At 39.2% G+C, this 17867-nt stretch overlaps 1 protein-coding gene and 1 pseudogene across 1 annotated transcript in view; both read right to left on the reverse strand.

Moving 5' to 3' along the window:
• The window catches only part of ETV1 (ETS variant transcription factor 1), an 88892-nt gene extending 88131 nt beyond the window's left edge, over positions 1–761 (reverse strand). The window contains exons 1-3 of the mRNA XM_028119148.2: positions 676–761; positions 381–577; positions 108–266 (exon numbers count right to left, since the gene is read on the reverse strand). Coding sequence (XP_027974949.1) covers positions 108–152 — 45 coding nt within the window. The 5' untranslated portion in view covers positions 153–266; positions 381–577; positions 676–761. The remainder of the gene's footprint in view (positions 1–107; positions 267–380; positions 578–675) is intronic.
• Positions 762–16921: 16160 nt separating this feature from the next.
• On the reverse strand, positions 16922–17384 carry LOC114220171 (transcription factor BTF3 pseudogene; annotated as a pseudogene).
• Between the last annotated feature and the right edge of the window lie 483 nt (positions 17385–17867).

Consider the following 17867-nt stretch of genomic DNA (forward strand, 5'->3'; position numbering starts at 1 on the left):
TCTGCAATCCCAGCCCCCTTACCCCCTCCCTTCTCGTTCTCTCCCTCCTCCCCCCCCCCCCGTTGGAGTCAAGTTTATAAACAGCAACTTTCGAACTGATCACTCACATTGGTGACCATGTAAGGCACTTGCTGGTCATAAAATCCATCCATTCTGCTGCTCTTCGCAAATCTCAGCTGAGTGTTTTATATTTTGAGCATTTAGCTGGAGATTTCCTCGGGATCTGGACTTCTATCAACCTAGAGGGGAACAAGATGGCTTTTAGGCTAAAAAAAAAAAAAAAAAAAAAAATCATGAATGAAGCTCTTGAATTTGCATAGCTAATTACCCTCCGACAGTCCCATTCACAAAAATAACCCTCCCTACACCGCCTCCTTCACCTGGATCCAAAGAGAGCCAAGAGAGTTCACAATTTACATATTTTCGGCAGTAGCAAAAATCCGAACAAGAGGCGATGTATTTATTTACACTCTCGATGTTTCCCTGCGCGGTCGGTGTACCCCGGGCAGCTCTGATTCGCAAACGTGTGCAAAACTAGCAATGGCGATCAACGAGACTTGCTTTGCACCTAACGGGACTAAAGAGACGGAGACACCTCTTTCATAAGGACAGTTTTTGCAACCCACAACCATGCAATTATCTGGAGAGACATAAAAAGTTGTTGGAAAGACCCACCTGAAGGCCACGCTAGGCGAACGGCTGCAAAAAATTCCCTCCAAATTTAATAAAAACATTAATTATTGCCCAGTACTTCCCCTTTGGAAGCCGAAAGCGCCTCTGACAGAGCTCAATTCGGTGGTTTTTCCTCTACTTCTCCTCCAGGGGCCTCCAATCCAAACTGATGGATCGCTGCCTCCCATTGGCTCCGCGTCTCTTTCACAAGATCAGATTTCGAGCTGTCAATCAGGCGGCTTGCTGCCCCTTCTCGTGGATCTCTCGCGCCCCTCTTCCTAGCGGATGCTCCGCGGGCTGGCGCAGTATCCACAGCCTGCAAACGCCACAGAGGAAATCAATTGCCTTCCTAACGCTCTGCTTATTGTTAAGGCGTCCGGGACACTGAAGCCCTGTGTATCGAATCGCTAGTATTCCTTTTCTTCCACTATTGGGCTGATGCCCTAAATCACTTTTGTTCGGTGCTGGCATATACTCTGAAATGCGACCCACCAAGCCCATGCCTCCTTACTCCCTCGAATCCTCTCCCTCAACATCTCCAGCCTCCACCTGATAAGGAGCCCACCTCGCTCTACAGACTCGTTCCCACTAAGCTTTTGGCCCAAATTCTTTTCCCGTTTTTCAACACCCAGCCCCACTTTTTAACGGCCACCCTCAAGTAGAACAAGATCCTATCATTCATGGGACAGTACAATAAAGAATCTGTGAGTAAACCACCTGGAAACTGAGGAACTGCTAGTTAGGAGCGGTTGCGTTGGGAGGGAAATTTAGCAGGACCACAGAACAATCTAGGCGAGGAAAAGTATATAAAAACAAACAAACAAACAAAGGTCCCACGTGTGCCCTGCGACAAGGTGCTTCTAGTCCACTGTGGAGGTGGGGAGGGCCAGGGAGGGAATGGGGTGGCTCGGATATCCTAGGGACCCGCACGTTTCCTGAGCTTTTGTTATGTACACACGGAGGCGGAGGGTGTCACTTACTGTACTTGACGCTTTCACTTCCTCTCCAGCTTTTTAAACCGCTAGAGCCCGGAGCTGGGGGCGAGCGGTGATGGGGCTCGAGTTTCAAGGACAATGATCGGGACGTTAAAAAGTGTGGGCTGCAACTCTGAAACCACTTGCCCTGACGCGCCTATGAGGCTTGGAGCTGTAAAAAGTCATTTAGGAAGCAGTCTCGGCCCAACAGTGGATGGGAGGCCGTGGGGATGGGACCAGCGACTTAGTGGTGTTGAAATTCACTTGTGATCCTGATGGCGACCAGAGCTAGAGACCAAAGGACGTTTCCGGCAGCTGTTCCGCCTTAGGGAAACGTGCTGCAGTTCTCAATTTCTATTTGAAAGTTTCCTTCCTTAAATGGAACGTGATGGAGACGCATTGAAATGAGAGTGTGAGCCCGTAAGACTCAATTCCGGACCCATGGAGGGAACTAGGAGGGTAAATATCTGTCAAAAAAAAATTTTTTTTTAAATAAACAACAATAGAAAAAGTATTACTGGGAAACACCCAATAACTGTGGACAGCAAGGACACCCACCGTGCATTCCCTCAAACTAGTTAATCCAAGTAGCGGGTGCAAACGCGAGCACCTAACAAACATTTTGGGCGGGAACTGCACTTTAACCTCGGCCACGGAGGGGTTCCGGGCACAGCCTGGGTCTCCAAGAGGAATAGTGAGGCTCTGGGGTACATTCTGAGGGTGAAATCAGGCGAGAAGCCAATAGCAAGAGTGTCCCGCCGCCCAGCATTCCTGGGATAGACCAGCCTCTGTAACGTGAGCAACAGTTTCCAAAGACCTCAGCGGCCAGAGCCTGACGGGTATCCAGGGTAACCGGGAAGGGGCGGAGCTTTAGGGTAGGCCCCCGCGAGGTTCTCGCCTCAGCCAATAACGTATCGTATGTTTCCAGCCCATTGTTGTTTATTACTGACCCCGCAGCGCTCCGCTAGGAGATTGGCCGCTTCAGGGGAAGGGGCGGAGCTTCTCCCGCCCTTGCAGCCACCTTTCGGCTCCATTCACAAAATTCCGGCCTTTCTTGGTCACGTGGCTGGGGGCGTGGAGGGGCAGGGGAAATGACACAACAAAGGCCCAAGTTTCCCAAACCAAAAAACTTTTTTCTACCCCTCTACCTACTCTATGATACGTCCCTGAACAAATACTGTCTGAAGAAAAGGAGGCTTAGGTCTGAGGACAAGAGGAAAAGAAATAACTCGGAAATTAAAGGAATGCTCACAGGGCGACAATCTCAGGGCGCACTGCCTACGAGAAAAGCTGCGAAAGAGGAAAGGAAGAGAAAAGGAGAGAGGGGAGAAAGCATAAAGACAGACTAGTAACTTGCTTGCTGCTTCAAGCCATTGCTTTTAGAAGTGCAAACAGTTCAATCGCAGATAGATTTCTCACCTAACTTTCTGTAGTTTTCAATTTTACCTTTAATTTATCCCTCAGTTTTCTTGTTAACTTTTTAAACTTTCATTTAGGGATACTGCAGGATTTTTCTGGTTGAGAGTTTTAGTTTCCATTTCCCAAGTCCTCACTCTTTCACAGGCTCCCAAAAAGCACTACCCCTTCTCCCCCACCAACGCTGGACCGGCAAAAAGAAGCAGCGCCCTAATCCTCCGATTTTACTCTGTAGTGAGGGGGCTCCATGTCTCTGCCTTGGGATTCTTTAAACACACTCAGCTCTTAACTATTTGATCTTAACAATAATTGAAAATGATGTTATGTGAATAAGCAGACAGTGAGTCTCGCTACAGCTCAGTTTTGTTGAGACAGCACAATTTTTCTGAGATAAATGCCCCCCTCTAGCAAGTGAAATATTGGACCATGCTCTTTTCTCCCACTTTCTCTTCTGCCCTCTTTCCTTTTTGTGCTGTGATACCTAGTGAAACACTAGCCCTTAGCTTGGCTTCTGTTTATCTTCTGTGCTTGGCACTGGGAAAAAACCAATAGACCTAGATGCCAAAGATATTTCAAGGACTGAAAATTCGTTTTTCAGAAAAAGTTACCCCTGTGGAAAATGTCTAGAGAGGGAGCTGTTCTATCCACAGAGAGGAATGTCAAAAGTTGCACAGAATTTCCACTACTTTTGAAAGTGAGTCTTTAAAAAAATAAGCTTAGTAAATGCCAGTCCTTGAATGGAAAATTTAATTTTGGCAGGATTTCAGGCAAAGAATGGCAGAGCAGAGGCCAAGAGGTTTTGACATTTATTTACTTGTATTTTGAAATCCCATTTGGCTTTTGAAATAGGAGCTCTTGAGAGAAAGCCCCCCACTTAAAAAAAAATCCATATCCAAGCTTGGAAAGTTCTTAACGTTCATATAAGCTACTTAAATCCTTAAAGTTTCTTTGCTGTTATTTAATAAAATAATGTTCATTAGTGGCTTTTCTGCAGTTAACTTATTATATAGCATTATACTGAAAATGCATGATGTTAAATTATGTGAATTTCTAAAAGCAGCAAAAACAAAAGAGAAAAATGATACCGCTTGTTTTAATTAATATGATTAAAATTAAATAAAATTTGTTCAAATTAGGTTAAGTAAAATAGTAACTTTTATAATTTGTTTCTTAAAAATATTATATAAAGCAAATTGTTAATGGCCTAGTTTGCGCAGAACTACATCAAAGAGTTAAGAAAAAAATCGACTACTAAGTAGCCAAATGTGCAAAGGAAATAAACAGATGACTATAATTCTAAAAGAAAACTTAGAGACCTGCCAGGATGGTGAAAGATAATTAGTGGCTTAGTGGGCTCCCTGTGAAAAGAAAAAGTAGGGATTTGATGGGAGGGTGAAGCCTAGGAAGAAGGGAAGAGTATCAAAGAAACTGACGCTGTGTAGAATGTCTTGGCTCCCACTCTCAAACCTGCCATTGTCAGCTTGGGGATATCTGCAAATTCCCCAAGAAGAGGAAATGCAAACACATGATTAAAAAATTCTTAACTGTACTAGAAGTCAGAATATTATGCATTTAAAAAATAAAGAATGTTAGCCCTGCATCAGGCTCCTGGCTCAGAGAGGAGTCTGCTTCTCCCTCTCCCTCTGCCTGCCCTTCCCCTTGCTTGTGCTCTCTCTCCCTGTCAAATAAATAAATAAAATCTTCTTTAGAAATTAAAAAATAAAGAAGGTTAAAATTTTTTTTTTAATACCCAGGGATGTCACTATTGGGATAAGGGCACTCGCATATATTGCTGGTCAGAATGTGACTTTATGTGACATTTTTAAAGTAATTTTACAATATCTACTGGATCCTAAAATTAGACCCCATAATCTGATTTGGAATCTACCCTATAAAAATAAAAACAATGTGCTTAAGGAGTTTTACTGAAGTATTATTTATAGAGAGAAAAATTTAGAAGCATTTTCAATACCCATCAATAAGGGAATGGTTTTCGTTTTTAAGTTTTTTCACTCCCCATTAGCTAATATAGTGTTATATTAGTTTCAGGTGTACAGTATAGTAATTCAACACTTCTATACATCACCTGCTGCTCTTCACAAGTTCACTCTTTAATTACCATCACCTATTTAACCCAACCCCCCTCAGCCCTCCCCTCTGGTAACAATCAGTTTATTCTCTATAATTAAGAGTCTGTTTCTTGATTTGTCTCTCTCTCTCTTTTATTTTTTTCTTTGCTTGTTTGTTTTGTTTCTTAAATTCCACATGAGTGAAATCATATGGTGTTTGCCTTTCTCTGACTTATTTCACTTAGCATTATACTCTCTAGCTCTATCCGTGTCATTGCAAAAGGCAAGATTTCATTCTTTTTTATGGCTAAATAATACTCCATTGTATAAAAAGTTTCCCCACAATGAAGGAAACAATCAACAAAACTAAAACTCAACCTATGGAATGGGATAAGATATTTGCAAATGACATATACAGTAAAGGATTACTATCCAAAATATATAAAACTTATAAAACTCAACACCCAGAAAACAAATAATCCAATTAAAAATGGCCAGAAACAGACATTTCTCCAAAGAAAACATTCAGATGGCCAACAGACACATGAAAAGATGCTTATCATCGCTGATCATCAGGGAAATGCAAATCAAAACCACAATGAGATATCACCTCACACCCATCAGAATGGCTAAAATCAACAATACAAGTAACAAGTGTTGGGGAAGATTTGGAGAAAAGGCAGCCCTGGTGCATGACTGGTGGGAAGGCAAACTTGGGCAGCCACTGTGGAAAACAGTATGGAGGTTCTTTAAAAATTTAAAAATAGAACTACTTTATGATCCAGCAATGGCACTATGGGTATTTACCCAAAGAGTACAAGAATTCAAAGGGATACATGCACGCTCTATGTTTACAGCAGCATTATTTAAAATAGTCCAACTATGGAAGCAGCCAAGTCCATCAATTGATTGATGCATGGATAAAGAAGATGTGGTATAAATAAGGGAATGGTTTTAACGAAGTATGATAGTTTCATGTTTTGGAGTTCAATTCTGGTTGTGTAGCTGTTAAAAAGTATGCAATGTCCTTGGTTCACAAACTTGAGATTGCATAAGAAACTCCCTGTTAAAACCTCCTGGGTAGATCCATAGAGTTTCTAATTCAGTAGGTTCGAGCTGGGGCCCAGCAAACACATCACATACAAATTCTGTTGCAGGGGATTTTGTTGTAATTGGTTTCTGAATCTTTCTTGAGAAACACTGGGTTGGACTTCTACTAAAATCCCTAAAGGGAGGCCTACATGTTTATTAGCAAGAACATGTTTGGCTTGACCCACATAATGTTGACCCTCATGGGGAAATCACTGTCAACTTCTAAAATTCCGATTTCCAGTATTGCTTGACGATTCAGAGGATATAATAACACTGAGTCCAAATTCCTTCATGGCTACCATTAGCTGGAGCCGAACACTGCTACTCGTTAAAGGGTAAAGGTGCATGGGCTCTCAATTTTGCTATGGTCCACATTCTTCCCCTATCCGTTTTTCTTGTTTATGTTACCCAGCTGACCCCTGTAAGCATTTGCATGTGTCAACCCTGATTTACATGTGACATATCATAGTCAAGTGAAAACAGCACAAAACAGAGTAGAGAGAATAATATATCCTCTCTTTGTTCAAAATAGAAAATAATGCACATAAAGGTGTATGTATATACACATATACAAATATATATATATACGTATATATATACACACACACATATATACACACAGGCACATATATACCAGTGTTTCTCAACATTGTTTCATTATTTCCCCTTAAGGAAACTTTTCAGACATTTTTTATTCCTAACTGCCCTCCTCCCATTAAATTTTAAAATCAGAAATATACTCTATATCTGTTCATGTCCTGTAATTCTTTGGGAGTCACAAACCATTATAATACCATCCATTCCTCCGAGAATGAATGTTCAACACTTGGGGGCAATATCACCCCCACTGAGCATGTACAATATATATCCATACTTCTTTTTTCTTTCTATAGATACTATATTTACCTAAACGTTTTAATTTTTTATCAAAAAGGATACATCCATTTTTATTTTTAGTCACATGTACCTCTAGTAGAACTGATTAATGTGAAGTAAAAGATAACTGAATTCTTTTTCTAGTATTTAGAATGGTTGGTTACAATATGCATGTATTATAGTCATGTTTTTTAATCCATTGAAAGAATGAATGATTTAGTAGTTTAAATTAGAATTAGTTTTGTAAGAACTGAAGAAGTTTCCATCTGTAGAACAGCAATATATGTAGGTGGTCAGGGGTCATAACTTCTAAGTGGTATATAATTTGGAATAATTAATAAGCAAAGAACAAAATACAAATCCTTTACTTTCCTTTAGAAAGAGGACACCTTACATTTCTTTTAAAACCAAAAGCATAGCATTAGTAACTTTAAGACAAATAGCAAAAATAAAAATAAAATAAAACAAAATAAAATAAAATAAAGTAAAATAAAACAAAAAACAGCAAAACAGCAACAAAGTTCATCAATTCCTACTCTCATAGTTGTTTTCTTGACCACAACAAGAAATGAAGATATGGTTGCTATGCTTTCCTCAAATGTAAAAGACGGATTAGTTAACAAAGGCAAAAAGGGTTCTAAAGGTCCATTTTAGAAATGGAATTTTATTCTTCTGGGACACAACTTGATTTAGAAGACTCTAAATCACTAACAAATTAACCTTTTATGTGTATTAGACATATCCAGGCTGGCTTCCCAAGGTACTTCCTCTAGAAAGTCTTCCTGGAAAGAGTTTGTTTTACCCAGTTAAGATCCCCAAAAGAGAATTAGGAGAATTCCTCCCCATGGGCTCTCAAAGCTGACATTTTTCCATAGCTCTAAATTATGTGTAAATGTTTCTTACTGTCCTTTATTTGATAAACTCTTTAGGATCTTGATTACAATGGTGTCCTTAGTCATTGACATATAGAAGGTGTTAAATGCTTGTTTCAGGATGAATGGAACAAATGGATAGCACGCTGTTGAACTGCCCTGCTCTACAAATATAAACAAATTTCAAATATTTAAGCAATGTTATAAACAATGACTTTCTGAAAACAAACAAAAATTTACTGGACAATTGAAAAAGGCTGACTACCTGAGTACAAATGGTTTTTAGATAAAATTTGCTCTTAAAATTATTGTCAAAAAGAAAATTAAAAGCTGTACTCAACTGAATATATTTCTTACATTTGTAGGTTTATCTCATATTAAAAAATACCTTCTTTGTGATTTCTAAGGCAATGATATTTATGTGGCCAAAAAGCAAAGTATCTGAAATATATAATTCAGAGTTATAGCTTGTATGAATATGATCTTTCTAAAAAATTTATTAAATGAAGGGTTTGTACTCGATGCCCTTAGAGCTCTTATGAAAGCAACCCCCTGACTTTCTTGTATTTAATCAATGACTCTGTTGAGTTCAACCACAGGCAGGTAGAAAATAACAGTATAGTAGAAAGAGGACTGGCATCAGAGAGTCATGGATTTGAATACTGGCTCCAACACAAGCCAATCACTTTATTTCTCTGAGTCTCAGCTTCCACATCTATATAATGGATATAAAATCTATTTTTCAAAATTGCTGTGGGGAAGAAATGAGCTAATGTTTTTAAACTGAAGAGTTGGTACCCCATAAAAGTCACCTTTCTTGTCTGTTGGAACTTTTTTCTAACTTAAGACAATAGACCTCAACTCTCAAGTTAGTCCGCATTGATGCCATAGTTATATCCTTATGACATTCTGGATGACCTTTAGAAATGTCCTGGACACCTGGGAACACTCAGCCTGACTTCCGACCCATGTTTGAAATAATTTTTTACCTTCCCATCTACGTGGGGGCCAATTCCTGGTCTCCAATACGTATCCTGCTCAGGCCAGGGACTGACACACCAGAACCATCCCCCTGGTCTCTGGTGGTTGGCTGACTTCATGCCTGACACAACAGGCCAGTAATCGTGCCTTTAAGATTTCATTATTGAGTTCAAAAAGTCTAGCACAGTAGTTGAAGGAGAGAGAATTGACAGGAGTGCACAACTGAGGAATTCATCTCAAGAAAGTAAAACAGAATAGTTGTCCAAAACAGAGCAGTTTCTGAAAAGGGGGCAAAAGAATGGCCTCATGTCCATAACTTCCTTAAAACCTAGAAAGTCTTCCTTGAATGAGGGTCACAAATGATACTTAAGTCAGCTTCTTGGTATTTGAAGAACAATGTGTCTTTGAACTTCATAATAATGATTTCACTTCTTTGTGATCTTCCCGAATTCCCTTTTATATTTAAAATGTTCCTTTTGTCCTGAATTCCTTCTCAAGTTTAAAAATAGCCGTTTGACTACAGGCATTTCATGTAAGCACATCAAAGAAAGCTACCAATCTTCTTTGTATCTGTATGACACACTCTAAATAAAACTCAGGTTTTTATTCTTGGTTCACTTTTATATTCCAAATTGAAGTTACTCCCTGTTTCTATTCTGTCAAATATTATCAGTGCTTATTGGCTTATCAAATATATTTTGAGGCAACATAGTCCACCCAGAAAAGAAGTTATTTATGAATGAAAGCCTTACCTTTGTTAGGAAAGATGGGTATCATTTGAGTCAATAAAGGAAGGCATTATCAGAAAGGCATTCAGGAAGCAGAACCCCATTGCCTCAGGTATGTGTACAGATGAGACCTAAAAATAAATTTTGCATTTAGAATTAAAACAGATATTTTTTTTCCTGTACATACACACATTCTCACACCCCCTCCTACTGAAATCTACTCAGAATTCTTCAAATAATAAGTGCTATCAGTTAAAATAGAGGAAAAGGCCATGGCATTCATTATAAATAGCTCTTGTTATTTGACTCATTTGTGACATAACTGGAGATACCAGTGCTTGGATTTTGGATACTTTAATCTTACAGCAGGAAGAAGCATCAGTAGCTTACCTAGTCTGATATCAGTACCATAACTAGTCTTACTCTGCAACACATCCAGCTATACTTAATACAAATTTAATTCTTACTTAAGTCTTCTATATCTAATGTAATTGTCAAGAATACTCCACACCATTATTTCTCGAACTAACTGCAATGAAAGACCCTCATTAGTTATCTACACTGAGTAACAAATACCCTCGAGATTTAGCAGCTAAAATCAATCTACAATTATTATCTCACAGGATCTATCAATCAAAGAATCTAGAAGCAAGTCAGTTGGGTGTTTCTGGCTCAGGGTCTCTTTTGAGATTGTAGTCAAGCTGTGGGCTAGAGCTGCAGTCATCTGGAGGGAAATCTGCTTCTAAGCTTGCTCATGTGGTGGTTGGCAGTCTCAGTTCCTTGTGACTACCGGCTATACAGTTCAGTTTTTCACCATGCGGATGTCTCCGTAGGGCTGCTGATGACATGACTTCCCAAGTGCAAATAATCCAAAAGACAGAAAACTCAAGATGGAGGCCCCAGTCTTTTATTATCTAATCTTGGAAGTGACAAACCATCAGCTCTGCCATATGCTATTGGTCACATAGACCAATACAATGTAAGAGAGGGATGGCACAAAGCTGTGAATATCAGGGGGCTGCGATCATTTGGGGACCATTTAGAGGTCTCTATAAGACTTTTTTTTTAAGATTTTATTTGAGAGAGAGAGAGCATAAGCAGGGAGGGGGGTGGGGGGAAATGGGTAGAGCGGGAAGGAGAGGCAGGCTCCCCACTCCATACCAGGACCCTGGGATCATGACCTAAGCCTAAGGCAGACGCTTAACCAGCTGAGCCACCCAGGCACCCCTATAAGGGCTTTTTTCTCTTAAAAATGTCCCATCTAGCACAGAGTGAACAGTTGCCATTCTAATTTATTCAAAATGGCTTCCAAAATTAGACTTAAGGCTCTAGGGCAACAAGGACTTTATCTTATTCATGGTTGTATTCCTACACATAAATGAGTGATAACTTGAAAGATTAAGTAAACACATCCTATTTTTAAAGCTGCTAAAACAATGTTCCAGGCTAAATATTTGTATCCCCCTGAAAATGCATATGTTGAAGCCCTAACTGGAATGTGATAGCATTGGGAGATGAGACCTTTGGGAGGTAATTTGGGTTAAATTAGATCATGAGAGTGGGGCCCTCAAGACAGATGAGGGGCTTTAAAAGAAGAGAAAGGGATCTGTCTGCCACCCTTTCCCTCCCTCAGTCCCTCTCTTCTTCCCTCCTTCCCTCCCCAAAGGTCCCTCTCTTTTCCACCCTCTCCCCTCCCCCTTCTTCCTCCCTCCCTCTCTCTCTCTCCACAAGCAAGCCATGTTAGCACACAGTGAAAAGCCGAGCTATGAAGAGAGATCACCAGAACATGACCGTGCTGGCACCATGATATTGGATTTCCATCATTAAGAACTGTGGGAAAATAAATTTCAGTCATTTAAGGCACTATTCTGTAGTATTTTGTAATGGCAGCCTGAGCAGATTAAGACACAAAGGAAATCCAGAACTTCGAGTAACAATACCATTTAGGGATTCAATACTTCAGGGTTGGGATATGTCTAATAATAACTAAACTAAATCCCTTATGCTGAAGTTTATTTCCTCCTATTAAATTCTCTATTCAGCATTCATTACCATAGTGTACCAGACATTGTATTATATGAGAAATACACGAATATAACACCCTCAACCAAATGGGAAGCATAAACTAAAAGTAGAGATAGAATAACAGCAAAACACCCCTTTGGAGGGGGCTTTCATGACATCCCCCCCATGTTTCTCCTAACTCACTCTCTCTTTAGTATATTAATCTTTTTTTTTTCATCACAGGATTTAGCTTGTTTAAAATTTTCCTACTTGTGTATATATGTGCCCCTAGTTTTTGTGTGCTTCCGGACCCCTCCTCTCTCCTCCTCCACCTACTACAAGATGTAAGCTCTGGAAAGTAGGGTGGATCCCGGTGGTCTAGACGATTATTTTATTTACAAGCCTGCCTAGAACTGGACTTGGCTCAAACTAAGTATGCACCACATACACATTGAATGAATACAGTTAACTAGAGGTATGTTCACGGCGAGATGAAATCTTTTACTCTCTTCTATAAATCCTGTCTCAGAATGTCCATGATAGAGCCTCAAATTCTACTTTCTCTTGTTTATGCCTCCGCTTCGGGTCTTGCCTCTCAGGGTTTTAATCACAGGCTTTGCCTTCTGCCACATTTGGTAGTTGTGGAGCCTCAGAATGAGCCCAGTATTCTTGCTTCTGTGCAGTGATTCTGCTTTTATCATTTACATTACCTAATTTAGTTTGGAACTAAGTGATGTCAATGAGAGTTTTGCATGAATAAGGATGGCAAATGAATCTGTTCCAATTAAATGGAAATTAAAGAGACATTTTCAAGGACATTTATTCTAGAAATTGATCTGCTTTGCAATTAGTCTCATGTAAAATTATTTTTTCATTAGTCATGGAAATCACAGGTACCCCACTAGCCCAAGATGAGTAAAGTAGACAATTTCCTCAGAATTTATAAAAATTTGGATGGGAAAAGTTTTGTTTGTTGTTGTTAAATTAGACTTTTTTTGTTGCTAATTTTTAACTGTTCTCATTTGTGAAACATAGCAAGGTGAAGGATGGGTGGGAAGAAACACCGAGTTCGGCTCTGGGCATTGGGCACTTTACATACTGCTTGATTTTCTCACTGGATCTTGAGAACAGTATTAGCACTAGCAGTGTCAGTGGCCTTTTTTATAGTGGAGGAAACCGATTCTCAAAAAAGTGAAAGGATTCACCGACAAGTCACAGAACCAGTAAGTGGAGAAACAGCCATGAACCTGTTCATTGACTCCCATTCAGCTCAAGACCATGAATGAATGAATGGATGCTGAATCACTGTTCAAGTCTGATTTCAATTACTTTCTAATGTGTAGTCCTGACAACTGTAATGATACAATTTCTCAAAGTTTCTCAAAGTTTGTCCTGAGGGAAGGATATTATCTTAGATTACTAATAGGTGTTAAGGGGGGAAGGGGTTTGCGGGGCGGGGGGAGAGGGGGGGAATTTGAGAAATGCTGAGTTGAATGCAAGTCAATTTAAAATAAAATACAACAAATAACCCTTTGGCACTTCTCAGAGCCTTTAATATGCTAATGTTCCCCGTGAAGTAAATTTCAGTGGAGGTGGTTTAGAGCAACCTAGAGATGGGAATGGTGAAGGGCTGGGGTTGAGACAGAGTAAACTTACCAAAAGTATTTGAACACCTAATGTTTTTCCCTGGCAGAACATTGCGTAGGCCTAAAGCTCTATGGATTAGAGTTGATGAAATACTCGTGTAAATTATCTTGAGCAAAAACAAAGCAGCAAAGCAACAGTAGAAGGCATCTACCACTAGGGCTACTAATTCTACTGATTCAATATCACCAGGGGCCATAAAAGACGTTCTTTCCTAAGAAAAAGTTAGAATATGAATAGGAGAAAATTAATATGGATTAATATTGATGAAATGATTCCCTCCACCCACCCCGCTGCCCCTGTGCCTCTACTCACATTTCCATTTTTGTTTTTTCTTCTGTAGTGCCCTAAGGCTATCAATCTCTCAGGTACCTAGAGCCTTAATGAGCTCATTCAGGAAAAAGGAGAAATTGTTTGTCACTTAGAATACCAGAAATCCTTTATAAAAAGTTGGGGGTTCTTGAGTAGTTCAACAGTTTGGTCCAACTGGGGATTGGCAAAATTAAAAAAACAAACAAAAAACTATATAAGGGTTAACATAAAGTTAAAGGTCTTTATTTTGCCAGATAAGAACCCAGGAATAACAAAAAAGGCCAGGGTGGGGGTGGGTAGATATCAGTGGAGAGATGGGAAATACTTACCTTTAACTCTAAAATTCTTTTATAAAGGAAGAATACATTTTAACAAAACATTTTAAAAGTACAAAGAGCATATAGCTGAAAAAATTCTAAAAATTAACTGCTATGATCTCATACCACACATACACATATATGCATGTGTATGTGTGTGCAGGTGCCTTAGTGTCTTCAAGCTGCTAAAACAAACATACACTGGCTGATTTATAAACATTAAGAATACAAGTCCAAGATCAAGGCACCAACATGGTTGTCTCCCAGGGAGAGCCCTCTTCTGGATCACAAATTCCCTACTTCTTTTGTATTCTCACACAGCAGAGGGTGGAGACAGGATTCTTGCAACTTTTATAAGGATGTTAAAACTATTCATGAGGGCTTTACCCTCATGACTTCATCTAATTCTATTTATTTCCCAAAGGCCTTACCCTCTAATACCATCATATTGGTGGATAGGGTTTCAACAAATGAATTTGGGGAGGACCTAAATATGCAGTCCTTAACAATCTGTGAAAAGATTTTACTGTACAGGCACTTGATTGTGAGCCAGAAGTGAGGAACCACTATCCTAACGTGAATCCCCAAACCAAAGTATGGGCCCTCGATCTCTTATTTGAAACCCTCATTATTTTTCAGAGCACAGAAAAGAAATACATACCTCAATATACTGCATATTACATAACACTTAAAGGGTATGGAACTCTGGAATGTGACATAGCACTATTTCTCCAATAAAACATGGATATACACAAACAATGAATCATGGAACACTACATCAAAAACTAATGATGTAATGTATGGTGATTAATGTAACAATAAAAAATTTAAAAAAACATGGATATTCACAAAAAAAGTCAGTAAATATAGATTGTAACAAGGCTTGACGTCAGTACAAGCCAGGATGCCATATTTAAACTACCTTTTAATTCTCAGAGTATTTTCAGATCTACATCTTCAATCCCCAACCCCCACCCCCAATATGGCTCTCCATTGAATTAATGAGGCTTCGTGAAATAACTTATGTTATGAATAGTTAATTCTATATTCAAGATTATTATATTCATTATATTTATTATATAATCAATGTTACTATATTCATTTTTTCCTTCTGATTTTAAAAGAAATTCAAATCGAAACATTTCTGTGACCCCCTAAAATATGGTGGGCCCTTGGCACTGTATCTGCATGCTTAATGGAGAAGTCAGCCCCTATTAAGAACAAAGATTCTGGAGCCAGACTGCATTGGTACAAATTGTAGCTTCTCTGCTTAGCAGATGTGTGACCGGAGGTAAGTTACTTTACTTTTCTGCACCTTCATTTATTCTGCAAAATGGGGAAAATAAAATATCGACATCACGGTGTTGATAAAAGGATAAAAGGAATTATCTTTTGTCAAGCAGTTAGATCAATGCTTGTCACATTCACTTTCTCCCAGATTATACACATTTATTTGATTATTTAAAAAATTTTGTTATCACAGCTGAAATTTTTCTGAATGGAAACAAGCTGCTTCTTGTCTAGGAAGACAAATAATAATAAAAAAGATATGCTCGATTCAGCTGAGAGGAGATGGGAGGGGAGGAAGACAATGAGAAGGGACACATTCCTGGGGCAAGACTGCCTGATGCCAGAGCTCACTTCTGCCACTTAATAGCTGTGTGTGATCCTAGGCAGGTTGTTTCATCTCTCTAAGCTCTGCTTCCACACTTCTGAAACGGAGATTAAAAATAGCATGCAGTTTACAAGGTTGCTATTGGCTTAAATGACCATTTAATGATATACTTAATAAAAGTGGCTACATAATAAATAATAATAAAGTCAACACTTATTTTTATTTCTTTCTAACTTTTCTACTTCTCCCTCTTTACTGCAACCTTTTTTGGGAACCCAGCTCACAGTTCCAACTCTATGGCGTGACAGCAATCAAGAGGGAGACTACAGTGGTCTCCTGTTCCTCCCTTGATCCGAAGTGTGTAAAGAAATATGAAACGTGAACACTAAGGAAATCCTACAATATAAATACAAACTCTGTCATTAAAAAATTATCTTTCTTGGGGCGCCTGGGTGGCTCAGTCGGTTAAGCATCTGCCTTCGGCTCAGGTCATGACCCCTGAGTCCTGGGATAGAGCCTCCCGTTGGGCTCCTTGCTCAGCAGGGGGTTTGCTTCTGCCTCTCCCTCTGACCCTCCGTCCTGCTCATGCTCTAGCTCTCTCTCTCTCAAATGAATAAATGAAAAATCTTTTAAAAATTATCTTTCTCACCATTCTCTCACTAATCTCCACAAACACAAATCCTTTCTTAATTTGTATTATCAATTTAGCTATTACCAAAAAACCCCCAAAACAAAACAAAACAAAACAAAACAAAGCAAAAAAGGGGGATGAGGGAGGTAGGAAGAAAAATATTAGGATGTAGGAAAGAATGTTAAGTGTAATCTCCAATTAATTTGCTGTACATATCATTGGTTCTAAAGAAGAATCTCAGGTAAATGACCATTATCAAGAAGAACTGAGACATTTATATGCAAGCCAATCCTTAATATTTTCAAGATAAAATACTATTTGGGGCAAAAAAATACAGTGAAGGCCCATGTAAGAGTGGGGCCCTGGAAAGTGTTGAGTCCCCTCTTATGTTAGGACAGGACTGCTTAGATGTTTCATAATTCTCTCCTTGTCTCTTCTATTCTCCCATACTTCCGCCCCCCGACCCCAGGCAGAGAACTTTATTAACCATGTTTCAACCTTTATTCCCAGTTTTCTTCAGCTTAATTAGCTGCAAAGAATGAATTGTGTATAAGCAAAAACTGAAAAGAGCTGCAGTGTCCAAGGGGCTTGGGCTTAAAAATATTAGAGGTCTAGATTTTATCAGATTCATGAACAAATTTTAAAAAGCAGTCATAATATAAAATAGCAACCCCCAGTAACTTCTTTAAGTTTTATCTTCTTCAGAAGTTGACTCAATTCAGTTTGCTTCCTCCTTGGAAGCTTCATCAGAATTCTTCAAAAGATCTAGAACTTCATCATCATCATCCTCTCCAGTAGCAAGTGGGGCTTTTTCATCCACAGACTGTGTGGGCAAAGCTTCGGCCAGTCTTCCTCAACTAGTCAGACTGTCTGCACCAAGTTGGTTTAAGATCCTGAGCAGTATTTCTGTCAGCTGCTTTGTCTCAGCCTGTAATGGTGATGAACTTTGGCGTTGTTAAAGTGGATCATTATTCCTTGGTTTGTGAACATGTTCACGTCTTCAATACCAGAGATGTTGTTTACCCCAAACTTCTTTAAGGAAAACTAAAGTTTTTTTTATCATCTGCTGTAGTCATTCTATGAATCACCTTCTTCTTTCCACGAGCAATTCCTTTCCCACCAATGCACACTTGTGCTTGCAGTTTGGTGAGTTTCTCCCGGTTCATGATAGTTTCTTTCATCTTGTTGGAGCGGAAATGGGACCGAGTGGGGGAAGAGGATTGGCACTCAGGGGGTCTTAGGTGGACTGGCTGAGATTAGATGCACACATGCGGGGACGCAAGATGGCAGCTAGAGCTCTCCCACACTTTTAAGAATGAAAGGGGTGGGATGTATATGTGTATTTGGTATTCATAATTTCATTTTAATGGTTGGCTTGTGTTCAACAAAAGTCTCTAATTCAATGAAGTGGCTTATCTTTAATGGAAGAATAACAAAGGAGGGGAATTTGCATTTCCCGTTTGATAAAATGAATACAATATATGGAATTAGGAAGTGGCTACTAATATTGTCAGGAGGTGGTTTATGTACTATTGCAAAAGATTTGCTTTCCAACTAAAGTCCTATATACTGGCATTTTCTACAAAGAAAAGAGTTGAAAATTTTGAATCTGATAAACTGCATGTATATAAATATATAAACACTTTTTAAAAATATGGGGCAGA

Source organism: Eumetopias jubatus, unplaced genomic scaffold, assembly GCF_037043125.1.
Source record: "Eumetopias jubatus isolate StellerSeaLion01/CBP00866 unplaced genomic scaffold, mEumJub1_p1.0 scaffold_14, whole genome shotgun sequence".
Taxonomy (NCBI): Eukaryota; Metazoa; Chordata; class Mammalia; order Carnivora; family Otariidae; genus Eumetopias; species Eumetopias jubatus.